Here is a 14,612-nt window from a genome sequence, read left to right on the forward strand (position 1 = left end):
TAAAAGTATAATTGGACTTTTTCTCTCCTCTCTCTTCCTCCCCAAAAGGGACAACTACACACTTCAGATCAATCCAAATTCAGGCCTCTGTAATGAAGATCACTTGTCCTATTTTACTTTTATTGGAAGAGTTGCTGGTCTGGCAGTGTTTCACGGGAAACTTCTGGATGGTAAGTTACTGAAATGTTGTGATGTAAAAATACGATGGGGCTGTTCATGATTTCTTGCCAGGTGCCTTATTTTTCACATCAAGGTTTTAGGCAAAAGCTTCACTGGTTTTCTCTAATTCAATAAATTATTTTTATGTCTTGCCAATAATGGAGGTGCTTTTCCCTGATGCCATCTTAATTTGAGCATTGAAGACATAGTGTCCACATGCAGTTTAAATTTTTTTTTTTAAGTGTGAAGCACAGAACATGTTGTATTTGTGCATTTTCTGTTTTGCAGAATAACTTTTCTTTAGCGATAGCTAGATTTGGTGACAGATGGAAAAGCTAATTGAAAAGTTAATTAAAAAATGATATCATCCACCCAATATCCTGCCATTGTTCTATTTGTCCTTAAATTATTGCTCTTTTGAGTGTGAAGAGACTGTAAATAATTTCAAAGCAATGTTACAGCTCATCTAAGACCTTGGCCCTATGATCACTGCTGAAACATATGGCACAAAATAGTCTCATTATTAGCACATGTAAGTCATGGAAAAATGTCAAGTTATATTAGAAGTAAAGTCAGACTCCCTCCCAGGCTCATCAGTAGGCTTATAATGGAGACTTCATATGGATTTGGTCATTTCAAAAGTAGTGCCCTTAAGAGACAAAAATCAGAGGAAAGAGAAACACAAATATTTTTGAAGAATTTGGGGCTGAAATGGTTGAGGATGGAATCAGAGAGTAGTATTTGAGGTTGACATTGCTGGTGCTGTAGAGAGAGATTTCCAGAGGAATTATGTTAGTTGCATTTATGGAACCTAAGCTGTTCCAATAAATAATTGATGTATCCTCTCTGCTTTTTCCTTTAATTTATTTTTACTGGTAATTACTAGCTGGTTTAGATCTCTCATGTCAGAGTTTTATTTTTTGTGTGGCAAGTGAACTTTTGTTTACTGATTAGTAAACAGAACTAATTAGCAAAGTAACACTGATCAGAAGGAAATTACGCGTGCTCTTTTTATATATGTAGGTAGTGTGAATATATTTTAATTGCAGTATTGGAATCATGCCATAGATTGTTTCAGCCTGTTTGATTCATGTCAACCTTCTTAGAAGGTCAGTTTATTTACCTTCTGCTAAGTATGAAGACATTCCTAGTTGCTTCAGGGAAATACAGAGAAGTAAAAGATAAAATCTTGACCACAATGAATTTATATTCTAGTGGGAGAAAGAACAAGAAAGGGCACACATGGAGTGCTCGGGAGAAAAGGCCGGGACCGCTTCGCCAGCCCTGGCTGCACCTGAAGGCAGGGAGAGTGGGAGCATTTAGGAGCTGGGCTCATTGCAGACGAGCAGAGACTAGCCAAAAGTCACAGCCCTGGGGAGGGCCATAGACCCCATAGAAACAAGTCAGGGAACAGAGGAGACGGGGGCAAGAGGGGATGACAGGGGATGTCAGGAATTGCAAATCAAGAGCCAGAACACCCACCATTGAGTGTGGTCAGCGGTGTCTTCAGTCCCTTAAAACCGGTGAATGCCCCTGTAGGCAGACAGCACGCTCCATAAAAAGCCTGCCGCTCCCTTTCCATTGGCCCCACCCTTGTTCCCTCCCTAGACACAGAGGTAATGGAGCTGCTGCCTTAGGACCTGTGGGGGTGGGAATGTGCTGCAGAGGCTGGTGACTCATTGCGGGGTTCAGGGTGATGGGGGGAAGTGGCAGGCCTGAGGCTCCTCTGCCCCGTGTTAGGAGCTTGTGGTGCCGACCTGCCTTTGGACCAGGTGACTTGGGGACCCTGTGGGACACCTGTGCATTGCTGGACTCCTCATCGCCATCACCTCCCCCGGGCCTTACCCAGCTGCACCTGGAAGATTGCACAGCCTTGGAAGCTGTCCCCCTCATTTCCTGTTTTCCCCCCTCCCATCACTGCCCAGGCAGTGATACTGAAATGCAGGCAGGATTTCCACCTGGCCTTTCAGTGACTGCCTGTTGCCGTTGGGCAGCAGCCCAGGCTCCAGCACCCCATGGGAGCTGCATGCCTCCAGTCCCTGGCCGGGCCTCTCCAGGCCCTCTGTGCTTCTCCGCCGGTGAGCCCCTAGTCTTGTCCCCCTGCTTGGAGCACCCCTTGCTATGCCGTTCATGGGCCCCGTTTGCCCTGCAAGCTCCTGCTTGGCCTCAAAGCTCATTTGTCACCTCCCAGAAACCTTCTTGACCCCTTTAAGCCTTACCATCTCTTAACGGTATAACTGCCCTCCTGACTAACCCGTGCGCCTGACCCCTAACCCGGCCACGTGGGCACTCCTCTGCTTGGTCACAGATGGCTAAAGAAGGTCTTCAGTTATTCTGTCCGGCAGCTGGGCTTGCACCAAACCTGAGACAGGTTAATCTTTTACTTCCGGCTCAGAGGCACAGCATTATCAAAGACTTGAAACTAACCCAGTTTTCCCCATGTTTTAGGTTTCTTCATTAGACCATTTTACAAAATGATGTTGGGAAAGCAGATCACTCTGAACGACATGGAATCCGTGGTGAGTAAACAAAGATTCCCCCATGGGCGTCACCAGCCTTGCCAAAGGAGAACAGCGACCGTGTTGTAGTCACAGCGGTTTTTACAGGCATCGTCCTTCAGTGTGAGCAGCAGGGAACGTGTAATCGTTCAAGCTAGCTCCCTAATATTTCTGATGAGCAAATCGTCGTCACACTTCTAGAGTCATGTGCTTGGGGTGGGCACACCCGAACCTCGTTACCTCTGCTCACCCAGGACTGGTTTGACCAAGTTAAATCCAAGGTTATCTGGAGACCTTATTGCAGCCCCGTTCTCCATCGAAAAACACTGCTCATAGCAAGTGTTTAGAGATTCACCTGCTCTCTGTGTTTTTCTGACCTCAAAAAACGGCAGGGGCACAGGCCAAAACAGGAAATACAGTCCTCCTAGACATGGCAGTGACGGCTGCGGTGCAGGAGAGGATGGAAGCAAGTGAGGAGTGCCAGGGACGCTCCCTCAGCAGTCACAGGGGTTACACGTTCCACTTACCCTACTCCTTTTATCTCAGTGACCATCTGAATTGAAAGGACTTTCTATAAAAACAAAAAGAGATGCTCGTTTCATAATACACCTTTTGCTTCTGTTTCTCTTCTAAACACCCATACTCCCACCACCCACCGCCGATCATGTGGCTGTCACCCGAAGCGCTTCTGTCCATCCAGGGTACTTGCACCTCTGCTTTCACACTCTGTTGCTTGAGTCAGAAAGCGTCTGTGTGCCCTTGGCCTTGCTGTTGTGTTGCCTGTGTGTCCAGTGTAGTTGGATAGAAGAGCCATAGCCTCGTGACTTACCAGCCCTGATCCCTGTTTCTGCTCAACACCTCTGCATGAAAGGAGAGGAGGGTGCTAGCAGTGCACTTGAACCCACTCAGCTGGTTTTTCCACGGGCAGTTCCTATCCATATCCACAGTTCCAGCTGCAAACTGCTTTCCAGCTTTCACCTTTAACTTAGGCTTTATGCTTTTATTACTGTATAATGACAATGCTAGGAGCACAGAAATTGCCCTTTGGTGTAAATTAATTTTGTACCACGTGTTGATAATTGGTGAGCACATTCTCAGAGCCTGTCAGGTCCCCGGCAGTCCAGCACCTGACCTGCCCTGAAAGACAGAAGCCGAGGCCTTGTTGCTTGTGTCTGGACTCTGAGCAGCCATCCTGTTTGCTTGCAGTGACTTGGCAGAGAGCAGTTAAAGCTCAAGAAGGGGTGTAATTTAAAACTCTTGGTATTTAATTAGAACATTCTCTATCCTTCCTGTTTTCCTCTGTATTTTCACTCTTAAAAGATGGGAAGCATATTGATTGATCTGTACGTGTTCAGCGTCACAGTGCTGTGTCCCCCTTCCAGAGCAGGCTGCTTCCCCTCCACAAAGGACGGCTTCCAACTACAAAGCCCTGTTGGTACCAAGCATTCCTTTTTGGTTTGTATCTTAAGTTAAAGGGGAAGAGTAGGTTTGGGGTGAAGCAGAAAACATTATCTTAGTGACAAATGTCATTCTTGAGCATCCTGAATGGCATTACATTAGAAAGATTTATTAAAGAAGTCAGACAAGTTTGTATTTTGAAAAAAAAAAATACTTAATTTTAATTTCTGTGTTATTTCTGTAGGATAGTGAATATTACAACTCTTTGAAATGGATCTTAGAAAATGACCCTACTGAACTGGACCTTATGTTCTGTATCGATGAAGAAAACTTTGGACAGGTAAGTGTGTGCAAGCCCAGGAGCTCCTGTTCAACTTTCAGAGAGTCTTTGCTTCTTCACAGGCTGTAACATGACTTTGCTAGACAATTAAGAACAACTGCCAGGAGCTTTGGGTGCTCATTACCTTATCATTGTATCAGTAGCATTTTGTCACTCCTGGAAGCCAGGTCCCGATTACAACCTCTTCCAGCAGTTACAGAAACTCTAAGGCCTCTGGGACATGAAATAGCACCCTTTAATCTAAAGCAGATCTGAACGTGAATGGGCCTTTTAGAATTTAGGCACTTCAAAAAACAGAATGCTTACTTAGCAATGTAAATACATGAACAGAACCAGGTTTAGGGGGGGTGGGCCTTGGGTTTTTCTTCTCTGCTTAATGATTCTGTTGTTCATTCTGGTGAAATTTGTCTTCAAGCTCAGGTTTTTTTCCACCATTCCTTCTTGCTTTGCACTCACACTGTCAGGCTGGATTAATCAGAAAGGTGATGTTGAAAGATATAGTTGCCTGCTTGAGATTTTCATATTCTTCCTAAAGTTCTGTGGGTTATGTTTGTCTTAAATCTGAAAACCTTGGATTCATCTGTCCCCAGTGATATGATGACTTTTGGGAGGTCTTCTCAAGGTGTCACCCAACCCTGGGACCAGTCCTCCACGAAAACCCAGAGAGAGTTCCCGTCTCCCAAACCAAACCTACTGGGCCTCCAAATCCAGGAGGTCTTGGAGGCTGTTTCAAGGGTTACCATATGGAAAGTGATTTGTTCCTTATTGCTTCAGAGATCATTAAAAGTGTACTCCACTGTCAAAAACAACATGTTTACCGTGTCACTTTGTGATGCAGTGCTCAGTTTTATAGGTGAAGTTAGGAAATCAGGTCCCTGCCCTGTTGGGTTCACAGTCTTAGGGAAAAGAAACTCTTGCCGCTAGATATAAAGGAATCGAGGACAAGTGGGGGCAGAAATTGTTGAGCAAGAAAATGATCATGCAGGTACCAAAATTACTTGTTACATCTGCTTGAACCAAGGAACAGTCGTGTGTGTGTGTGTGTGTGTGTGTGTGTGTCTGTGTGTCTGTGTGTGTGTGTCTGTGTGTGTGTGTGTCTGTGTGTCTCGTCCTGGGCGAGTGGACGTGGGAACTCTGTCCCTTTTTTTCCCTGTTGCTTGGGTGAGGTTCATAGAACTTCAGGCACCAGAGATGAGAGCGACCTCATAATTTCACATAAATGATCAAGGAGTCCATTAAAAATCTCATCTTATTCCACCCTGCGCCCATTTTTGCTCCATATTTATGCCCAAAAATCTTCACAAAGGGACACAGCTCTCCTGTGTGGGAGTCTTCTCGTGGGGCTGTTGGCGGGAGGTCGTTTCTGCAGCCCCGTAGGAAGCTGTCCCCTCCAGGTTAGCGGTGGCCTCCCCGGGACCGAGTGCACTGCGCGTCTGCAGCGCTTGGCTCCTTCCTGGCTCCACCGCTTTGAGACCCCTGCTCACTGTCCCCCGGAAGAGCCTGTGAGTCACAATGCCTTGCCCTCTTCGTTCCTTCTTCCACGGCTCTTGCCACTTTGTTTTCCATCTCCTAGAAGGACTGCGTCTCCTGCTGACCCCACAGGCATGTGTCCCTCAGCCCTTCATTCTCTGCCTGCTGCTTTTCTCATCCTGCCTTCACTGGCTGGGTGGCCTCATCCCCCTGTGACCTCCGTCTTCGTGCTGCTCGCCACCAGCCTCTTCCCTCCTCCAGGCCCCAGCTCCCCGCTGGTTGGACGGCCTGCTGAGCCGCTTCTCCTGAAAGGCCCATCATCCTGGGACCGAAGCTGTGTCCCCCTCCTGCCCCTACGTCAGCTCTGGTTTCCCCATGCCCCCCAGCCTGAAACTGGGGAGCCATTCTAGACTCTTCCTTTTTCTCTTCATGCCTAGTCACCCGGGTCCAGCTGGTCACCACCCCACTGACTTGGCTGCTTCTTCACTTCCCTTCATTCAGGTTCTGCTGGTTTCTTGGTTGTGTGGTAATAGCAGTGTCCCTGGCTCCTGTATTGCCCCTCATTTCAGCACATTCTCCGATGCCCCTGCACGATGCTCCATTTGTAATAGTTCAGGAAAGCAAACCCAAATGTACCAGTCATCTGCTTAAACAGAAACTCTTCACTGGCCATCCTGCGATCTTTGTGAATTACAGCCTTTGAGCATCGCTTTTGACCCACAGCTGCCCCCACCCTTAGCCTTCTGGCGCCTTCTCTCACCTGCACAACCATACTGTGCCCCAGCAGTTTCCCAGAGACATCTGTGCCACCTCACCGGCTGTGCACTGCCAGCTCTATACCTCCACATTCTCATCCTCGTCCCGCATAGCTCGTCCCGTCCTGTCCTCTGATTGTTCTGACTTGCTGTGCCCCGTAAGCTCCTGCAGGTCTTCTTGGTGTCTCCGGTGCTCTGCATGTAGCTGATGCCTTCTCAGTGCTTACTGAGCAGATGAATGAACATGCACTAACCTAGTTTTTTTAAATGTTGTAAGTAATAGAAACCCCAAATATGAAAAAATGAAATAATTTTAATTGGAATCACCTATTAGGTGATTTCCTATTTAATATATCCACTTACAGAAAACCATGTGACTAACAACACAGTTCAGAAGACATCAGCAATGCAAAAGCTAGAAGCACATAATCTGGGACACCCTTCTTCATTACAGTTAAACAAGTCTGTTTCCACCTAATAAAATCAAATAAGATGTTAGGATTTTTAAGAAGACTTATAATATCATTATAGTTCATGTCAATTATTCCTGAAAAACAGTTCTCAAGCCTCACTTAATGCTGGGCGATTCTTCTGACTTAGATGGAATCAGGTAAGGTAATACAGTCATCAGACGGACCCACAACTGAGTAAGATAACGACTGGGTCCCCTAATCGCAAAACTACTGCCTCCCCTTTTTAGAGAACTAACCTGACAGAGAACTAATATATCAAATATTTTGCATTCTGGGGAGAAATTTAGAGTGAATTAAGAAGTCATATCCAATCTTCCCTATTCCAATCCATAGGAAGCCCTGTTCGTTTTAACTCCCAAATACTTCCCAGATCTGTGCACATCTGTTCCACCACCAGCACCCACATCTAAGCTACCATCTTCTCTCAGACTCCTAACTGATCTCTTTATATCCACCTTGACCTCCTATAATAACAAAGTGGTCTTTTCAGATCATGTAAAATGATCGTGTCGTTCTTTGCCAAAACCATTGAGACCTCCCATTACTCTCGAGATAAAGACCCAAATCGTTAATGTGCCCCCCGAGGTCCTGCATGGCCTGGTCCTCCTGCCCCATCTCCAGAGGTGTTTTGCATCATAGAGCTGCCCCTCTTGCTTTTGGGGTCTGGTGCCCCTGGACTTCTTGGACACACCATGCTCCCTCTTGCTCATGCTGCTCCTTCTGTGGGGGAACATACCTCCTGCGACCCTCAATTCAGACCACGCTTCCTTAAGGAAACTGGCCCTAACCCCAGACTAATAACCTCAGCGGTCTCCCGTTCTCCCTGTGGCCTATACCATGGATGGCTTTGCACATATCTGCATGACGGTGTGTTTAGTATCTGTCTTCCCAGCCAGGCTTGGAAGCTCGGCCCTGGATCTGCCTCTTGCTCCCCAGCGAGCGCTCACCACTTGGCACAGTGCGTCATACAGGGCAGGCACTCAGAATAGAATCGTTGAACCAGAAATGTCAACATCAAGATGCCTGTGCAAACCTCTCATGCCTTCAGCCCTCTGCAAAGTGGGGACTGTGCGTTGCAGTTACTCTACCCACAGGGAAATCCATGCCTCCCTTGTGCCCCAAGATAGTCACTTCTTCAGTGGAGAGCATTTAGCACAGGAGTGAGATGTGTGTGCAGGTGGCCTTCCTCAAGGCTTTGAGCTGGTTTTGTCATTCCACAGTTAGAAATAGCAGAGCCGGAGGTTCAGTGCTGGATGTCACGCCATCCAAAGAAACTGCAGCTGCGGGTTTTTTATTTTGCGATTTTTTTTGTTGGTGGTGGTGAGGATCTGGGGCCTACTTATAAATGTTTCAGATAAACAGACTGCAGTATTCACACAATCGTACACCAAGCAGAAAGGATACACCATACACCAGTGTACTGTGTACCCACGCACGCACACATACACCCCACCAGGGGGAGGCACCCTGTTAGAGCTGTGGTTAGTAGAAATTCTCATTGTACGTTCAGGAGAGCAGCATCTGATCTGGTTGTTTGGAAGACACCCTAGAAGGACTTGTAAAGGTCTGTGCAGTGGGAGGGAAGAGACTGGGCAGCGGCCCTGCAGGAAGATCCTTAGGACCAGGTGCTAGGTAGGCTGAGGCCCATTCTCGACTGGGGAGATTCTGCCCTTGGGGGGGGCAAAGATTGGAACTTGGAGGACAAAAAATATTGGGTTCTAACACTGGCTCAATCTCCAGTGTCCTCGTTAGCCTCTGTCCTGGGGGTCCCGGGGGTCCACCTTCCTGGGCATCAGCCACTGCCTCTGTAGCCTGATTAATGCCTGTACTTGGCCCCTAACGTCGTAGGTGGGCATGGGGCAGGTAGGGCAAAACATCTGTTAGATATACACCCCTGATTGGATGCACCCCACTTCTCCAACAAGCTGGCTGATAGCCCGCTGTGCCTCAGTGGGGCCTGCAGTGCAGCTGTGAGCCATAGTCCCTCCCCGCTGTGGCGTTGATAGCTGAAGAAAGGAAGTGTGAAGTGGGGACACAACCAGAAACAACACTGCCCTGGTTAGACATGCGCCGGCAGAGATGGAGCCAGAGAGACTTACGTGCAAGGAGTCAAGGAGATCTCACGCTAGGTGTGCGCTTTGCGGGCAGGCGAGCTGGAGCTGGACCCCAGCGCCCTCCACTTCCTGCTGAGCCTCTGTCTTGCTGAGAAAATGGAGGCCATGTCACCTACCTAATGACAGTTTGGGGATTGCCCCTGTGTCAAGCCTGCGCTCCACCTGGGCTGCAGGAAGCAGTCTGTAGTCCAGTTCCTGGCAGCCAGTTCAAAAAGTGGATTTAGACAGCAGCCTTTACTGCCCCTCCCGGAGTCAGAGTGTTTTCTGTGAGGAGCCCCACAGTGTGGAGGTTGAACACCATTCGAAGTTTGAACTTGGAGACAACAGTGGCCAGGCTTTGGGAGGCTTTACCCCTAACATAGTGGCTTAGGGAGCAGTCCTGAAAACCACCCTTCTCTGCCTGCTGTTGAGCCCCTGATCACTGCCTCCAAGAGAAACCGGAGGTGAGATTCTACCATCAGACTGGGCAGCTCCCCTGGACTAACTGCCTGCTTGGCCTCCTTACTTAGCATGGATAATATGGTCCCCTTTCTGTGTGTTTTTTGTTTGTTGTTTGTTTTTGTCTTTCAGTACAGCTTTACTTACCTGATAAGCAAATACTAGAGAAAAGTAAAGCCAGCACAATAAAAATACAGTTGGCCCTTGAACAATGTAGGTATGAACTGCACAGATTCACTTATACATTAACAGTAAAAATACTGGAAAATTTTTTGGAGATTTGCCACAATTTGAAAAACATTTTCTTTTCTCTGGCTTACTTTATTATAAGGATGCAGAGTATAATACACGTAACATGCAAAATAGGTGTTAATTGACTGTGTTATTAATAAAGCTTCCAGTCAATAACAGACTATTAACAGTTAAGTTTGGGGAATAAAAGTTATGTGCAGATTTTTGACTGTGCAGGGGTGAGGTCAGTGCCTCTAACTCCCACATTATTCAAGGGTCAACTGTATTTAAAAATTCTGCATAGTTCCTACACATGGAGAAAATTCACAATTAAAATTTTGTTTTATATCTTCCAGAATTATTCTCTGTGAACACATGCATACAAGATTTTTTTTTCATTTTTTATAGAAGTGGAATTGTATAATGCATACAGTTCTGAATTACCAATCCTGGACACCTTCTCATGTCAGTAAATGTCAACCCATATCATTTTAATAGCTGCCCTGAATTCCATTTCACAGATGATACATTTTTTTACCATGTAGGCATCTAGGCTATTTAAATATTTCACCATATAAACAGTATGATAGCTATAATTCCTAGAATATGCATTTTGTACACTTGACCAATATTTTCCCCTTGGTATAAATTCTGAGAAAGATTATTATGAAAAGGGATGTGCACATTGAAATTTTGATGTCTGTTGCTAAATTATCTTCCCAAAAGGTTAAGCCAGTTAGAGTCCCATTAACAGTGTAGGTAAGAAGCATTTCTGTACATGCAGTAATAGTGGCTGGTTTTGCTCTTTTTTATCACTAGGTGCTGCTTTTAGAAGCACAAGAGGTGTTTTTCTCTTTAACCCTGCCCACCCTCTCTCTCTCTGTGGTTGACAGGCGTGCAATGGTTTTTTGGGAATGGCAACTCCCAGAAAAGGTTCTATCTTAGTACAGCTGAATTCTACTGAAAGCCTCTCAAGAAGCAGAACTGGGCTTGGATTTGTTAACTTGTCGTTTAGGGTAGATCTGATAGAAAAATCCAGTTACTAAAGGGAACAGCAAGGCAGTCTTCGAGGAGGAATAAATGGGGGAGAAAAGAAAACCCATCACAGGCTTATTAAAAACATTACAGAGGTGTAACTGAATATGGCCCACAAACTTCCAAATACTGGTCAGAAGAATTTCTACTACAAGAAACATCCCTGCCTCACCCTATGTTAAGCAAAACTGTTTAACATCCTCATGAATTGCCATGGCCTGTACAGGACAGGAGCAGGTCACTACAGGCTAAAGCTGGGTGATATGGAGAGACAGCATGGAAAAAGGGACCTTGGATGGTAAGGAGGGATTTGAAGAAAACTAAAAACATGGTGACAATTGAAGTCCATATTGGCGACAGTAAAGAATTGACTCAGCGTTTTAGAATATGGAGGTCAGTTATATGGTAGGAGAACTAGATTCCTTCCCAAATAAAGAAGAAAACATATAAAGGGACTAGATGGGTGGTCAGTGTGCTGTGACTATCCAAGCCGTTGCATTGTGAGTAAGAACAGTCATCAAGTGCTCTGTCAGGGAAGACTTTGGAGACAAGCCAAACACATATTCAGGTCAGAGAGGTGCAGTCTGCACTCAGATGTGTGTGGCCGGGGTGGGGGGATCCCTGAAAGTGGACCATTGCCAAAGCCAAAGATTTCATCACAGATTTGAATCTGTATCCCTCAAGGTGGATGCAACCTGGAAACATGTTCTGGAAAACCCTCTCCCTTAGGCTTGGCTTACTCTGAAATATAGCTGGGTATGCATAGAAAAAACGAGCAAGAAATCGCACCAAAGTACTGATGTGGTCACCTTTGGGTAGGGGAGTTGTGGGTAGTGTTTTTTCCTTCAAATTTCTATGAGAGTGAACATTTTATTTGTAAAATGCTAGGCCTGTCCCCACCCCTTCCCTTGTACTACCTGCTGCTCTGTACACAGTGACGTAAGCCAGGGCTGGCCGGAAGCTGGGGAGGAGGCCCTGTCTTCACTTCAGCTGCGCTACACTTTCTGATCCTCCTGGGAGGCTCCAGGGGAGGGAGCCGCCAGTGTGATGAGTGGGGAGACAGCATCTGGGAAGGGGTTGGGGGGCAGGTGCACATACAAGGCTGGGTTCTCAGGATGGCAGATAAATACATCCCTCAGCCTCATTCCAGAAGTTTCTTCCTTTTTGTTTATGTCCCTCTGTTTTGATTCTTTGAAAGAAATTCCACACATCTTTGTTTATGAATGTAAAATCTAATTTTGGGGAACAAATGAAATTCATTTGGGTTTCTATAGTCTTGATGAGTATGCCCTGTCTTTTCTGTTAAACATCATTAATTTCTTGACAAACAGATAGCAGATGAAAAAATGTTGCTCTTCTGCATTGTTGGTAATGTATGAGGAATAATTAAAACTCATAAATAACCATTAAAAATTTGCCTTTAATGATAACATCTCTAAACGTGTAATATCTTAACAATTTAAAAGCCTCATTAGACGTTCTCTTATACCCAGAGCCCATTTGCTGGAAAATATTTCTGAATAAATTTTGCTTATCTTTTTATAGTAAGACATTAATACTCCGTAATAATGTGCAAAATGACTTCATGATGGTGATTGTTATTTTATCTTTGCAATTACAGACATACCAAGTGGATCTGAAGCCCAATGGGTCAGAAATAATGGTAACAAATGAAAACAAAAGGGAGTATATTGAGTACGTATACATGCACTTAAATATTTTCTGTTGTTAAGTTGAACGGCATTATTTGGTGACATCCCTTACCAGAATAGCTCATGCATGTTATGGACATGTTTTTAACAAGATGAGTTCCTTTCTGGCTTGGGCTAATAGCTGAATTATGAAATGGAAATTTTGACTTGTATCATGACTGCAGTGAGCTGCCACATAAAGGAGAAAAAGGTTTAATTATTGAGTAGTAGGGGGCAGGTTCCCTTTTGGAGTATGTGGATATCTAGTCTAAAATTGGGAATTGCAGCAATGGAACACAGTCGATGACCAGTGGGGTAAAATTAGGAATAACCAAAGATAAAATATTTCATCTCTCTCTTGACTTCTTTTCCATAATGAAAAAATAAGAAAATAGTTAAAAGCAGATAGAAAAGTTTGGTCCATGCAAACACAGTGAATTATTTCTCATATCTGCAATTTTCTTAACCAAATCTCAGCCTGTTAGTGGAACACATGTTGAGACCTTTGGAAGTCCAGCTGTAAGTAATCCTAGGGCATTCGTGCTACACAGAAGGACTTCCTCTGTCGGGCACATTACATTTTCCTCTTCGGGGTGTATGTATGCTTCAAACGCCCAGTGCTGGCATCTTCCAGGGACTACCAGGTAGCACTCACTACCCTGGCCAGGGGTGTGGGCAGGGCAGCAGAGGGGGCTCCAGGCTCCAGCTTCTGCTTGTCTGGCCCGTTGTTGCAGCTGCCTGAGCTCCTTGTTTGCATTCAGTACTCCATTTCAATAAGCTGGTTCCCTCCTCTCTTCTCAACATAACTGGTTAGACGATTTTAAACTGAGAGAATTGGCTGAGGGTCTTGGCCTCTTTTAGTGTGATCTGCAAAGAGAAACCTATTCTTCCTAATTAGGAAGAAACAGACAGTGTTGGGGTCTCTACTAGGGACCCTGACAAAGCATGGATGATAACACAGACTTCTCTCCTTGCAAGTTAAAAGCTTGCTCTGCTTAATTAAAAAAAACTACAAGTAAGATAGCACAGTTCCAACCTGTTCACGTTAGTTTGCACGTTGTTCTGAACTCAGTCTGAGCAAGCGAGATGACAGCCTGGCAGGCATGTTGTCGTCACTCAAACTTGGAATAGATTTTTTAAAATGATGCATCCCAGGGTGACTAGAGTCAGAAGTCTGAGAGTTCTGACACTGTGATATGTGTTGTATATCATTCTTTGCAGTTAATTCTCTTAGGTTTCAAATTTGGTGAGGAGTAGGCTCAGGCAGAGGCTTAGCCAGCTTGACTGAGCAAAAGGGTGAAATGAACCCCTCTGCCCCCAGCCGTGTGCCCCTGGAGCAAGCAGACAGCTGAGGCTTGGACTGATGATGGCAGCCCGGCGCAGCAAAGCAGCCATGGCTGTGTAGTGGGACTGCCCTCCAGGCTGTTGCCATGGCGCCACCTCGGCCATGAGAGCCCTTCATGACCAGGTCCTTGTGCTGTTCCATGACAACGCGCCTTACATGGAGTCCACAGTGGATTCTCCTGGCAGTACATCTGCTGTACGCTGAACATCCTCACAGAGAAAATAGTTTCAGTGGACATTTTATCCTTCAAAGTGTAGTATTATTAGTGTAAGTCATTTTGTTGATGACTTTGATGCCATTGTCGAAAAACAGTACATTGGATACTGGAATGAAATACCGTATCACAAAATATGTTGTACCGGGTACTCCCTTTAAAAACGTGTACATATTTACACATCCATGTGGGTATACGTATGAGTTTGTATACACACATTTACACACACATACATATGTATTCATACCCCATGACTCTTTTTTTCATCCCTTTTCTCCCCATAGTCCTAAAGTGACTTTGATAAACTAATGCTTGATCTCGGGGGTGGGGGGACTCAATTATTTTTTTGAAATCCTCAGTGAGATTTTAGGTGGTTTCACATCTGTTCCCGTTCACTCAAGAGAAGTCATGAGTTGCGTGTGCCACAGCACTAGAGCCTCCCTTTTCCTTT

General features: G+C 45.5%; 1 protein-coding gene across 11 annotated transcripts in view; it reads left to right on the plus strand.

Moving 5' to 3' along the window:
• The window catches only part of NEDD4L (NEDD4 like E3 ubiquitin protein ligase), a 322,004-nt gene that overhangs the window by 296,477 nt on the left and 10,915 nt on the right, over positions 1-14,612 (plus strand). For all 11 annotated transcript variants that reach the window (XM_036876834.2, XM_036876837.2, XM_036876838.2 and 8 more), the window contains 4 exons: positions 49-170; positions 2,608-2,678; positions 4,300-4,395; positions 12,533-12,606. In XM_036876834.2, coding sequence (XP_036732729.1) covers positions 49-170; positions 2,608-2,678; positions 4,300-4,395; positions 12,533-12,606 — 363 coding nt within the window. The remainder of the gene's footprint in view (positions 1-48; positions 171-2,607; positions 2,679-4,299; positions 4,396-12,532; positions 12,607-14,612) is intronic.

Source organism: Manis pentadactyla, chromosome 6 (genome assembly GCF_030020395.1).
Source record: "Manis pentadactyla isolate mManPen7 chromosome 6, mManPen7.hap1, whole genome shotgun sequence".
Lineage (NCBI taxonomy): Eukaryota > Metazoa > Chordata > Mammalia > Pholidota > Manidae > Manis > Manis pentadactyla.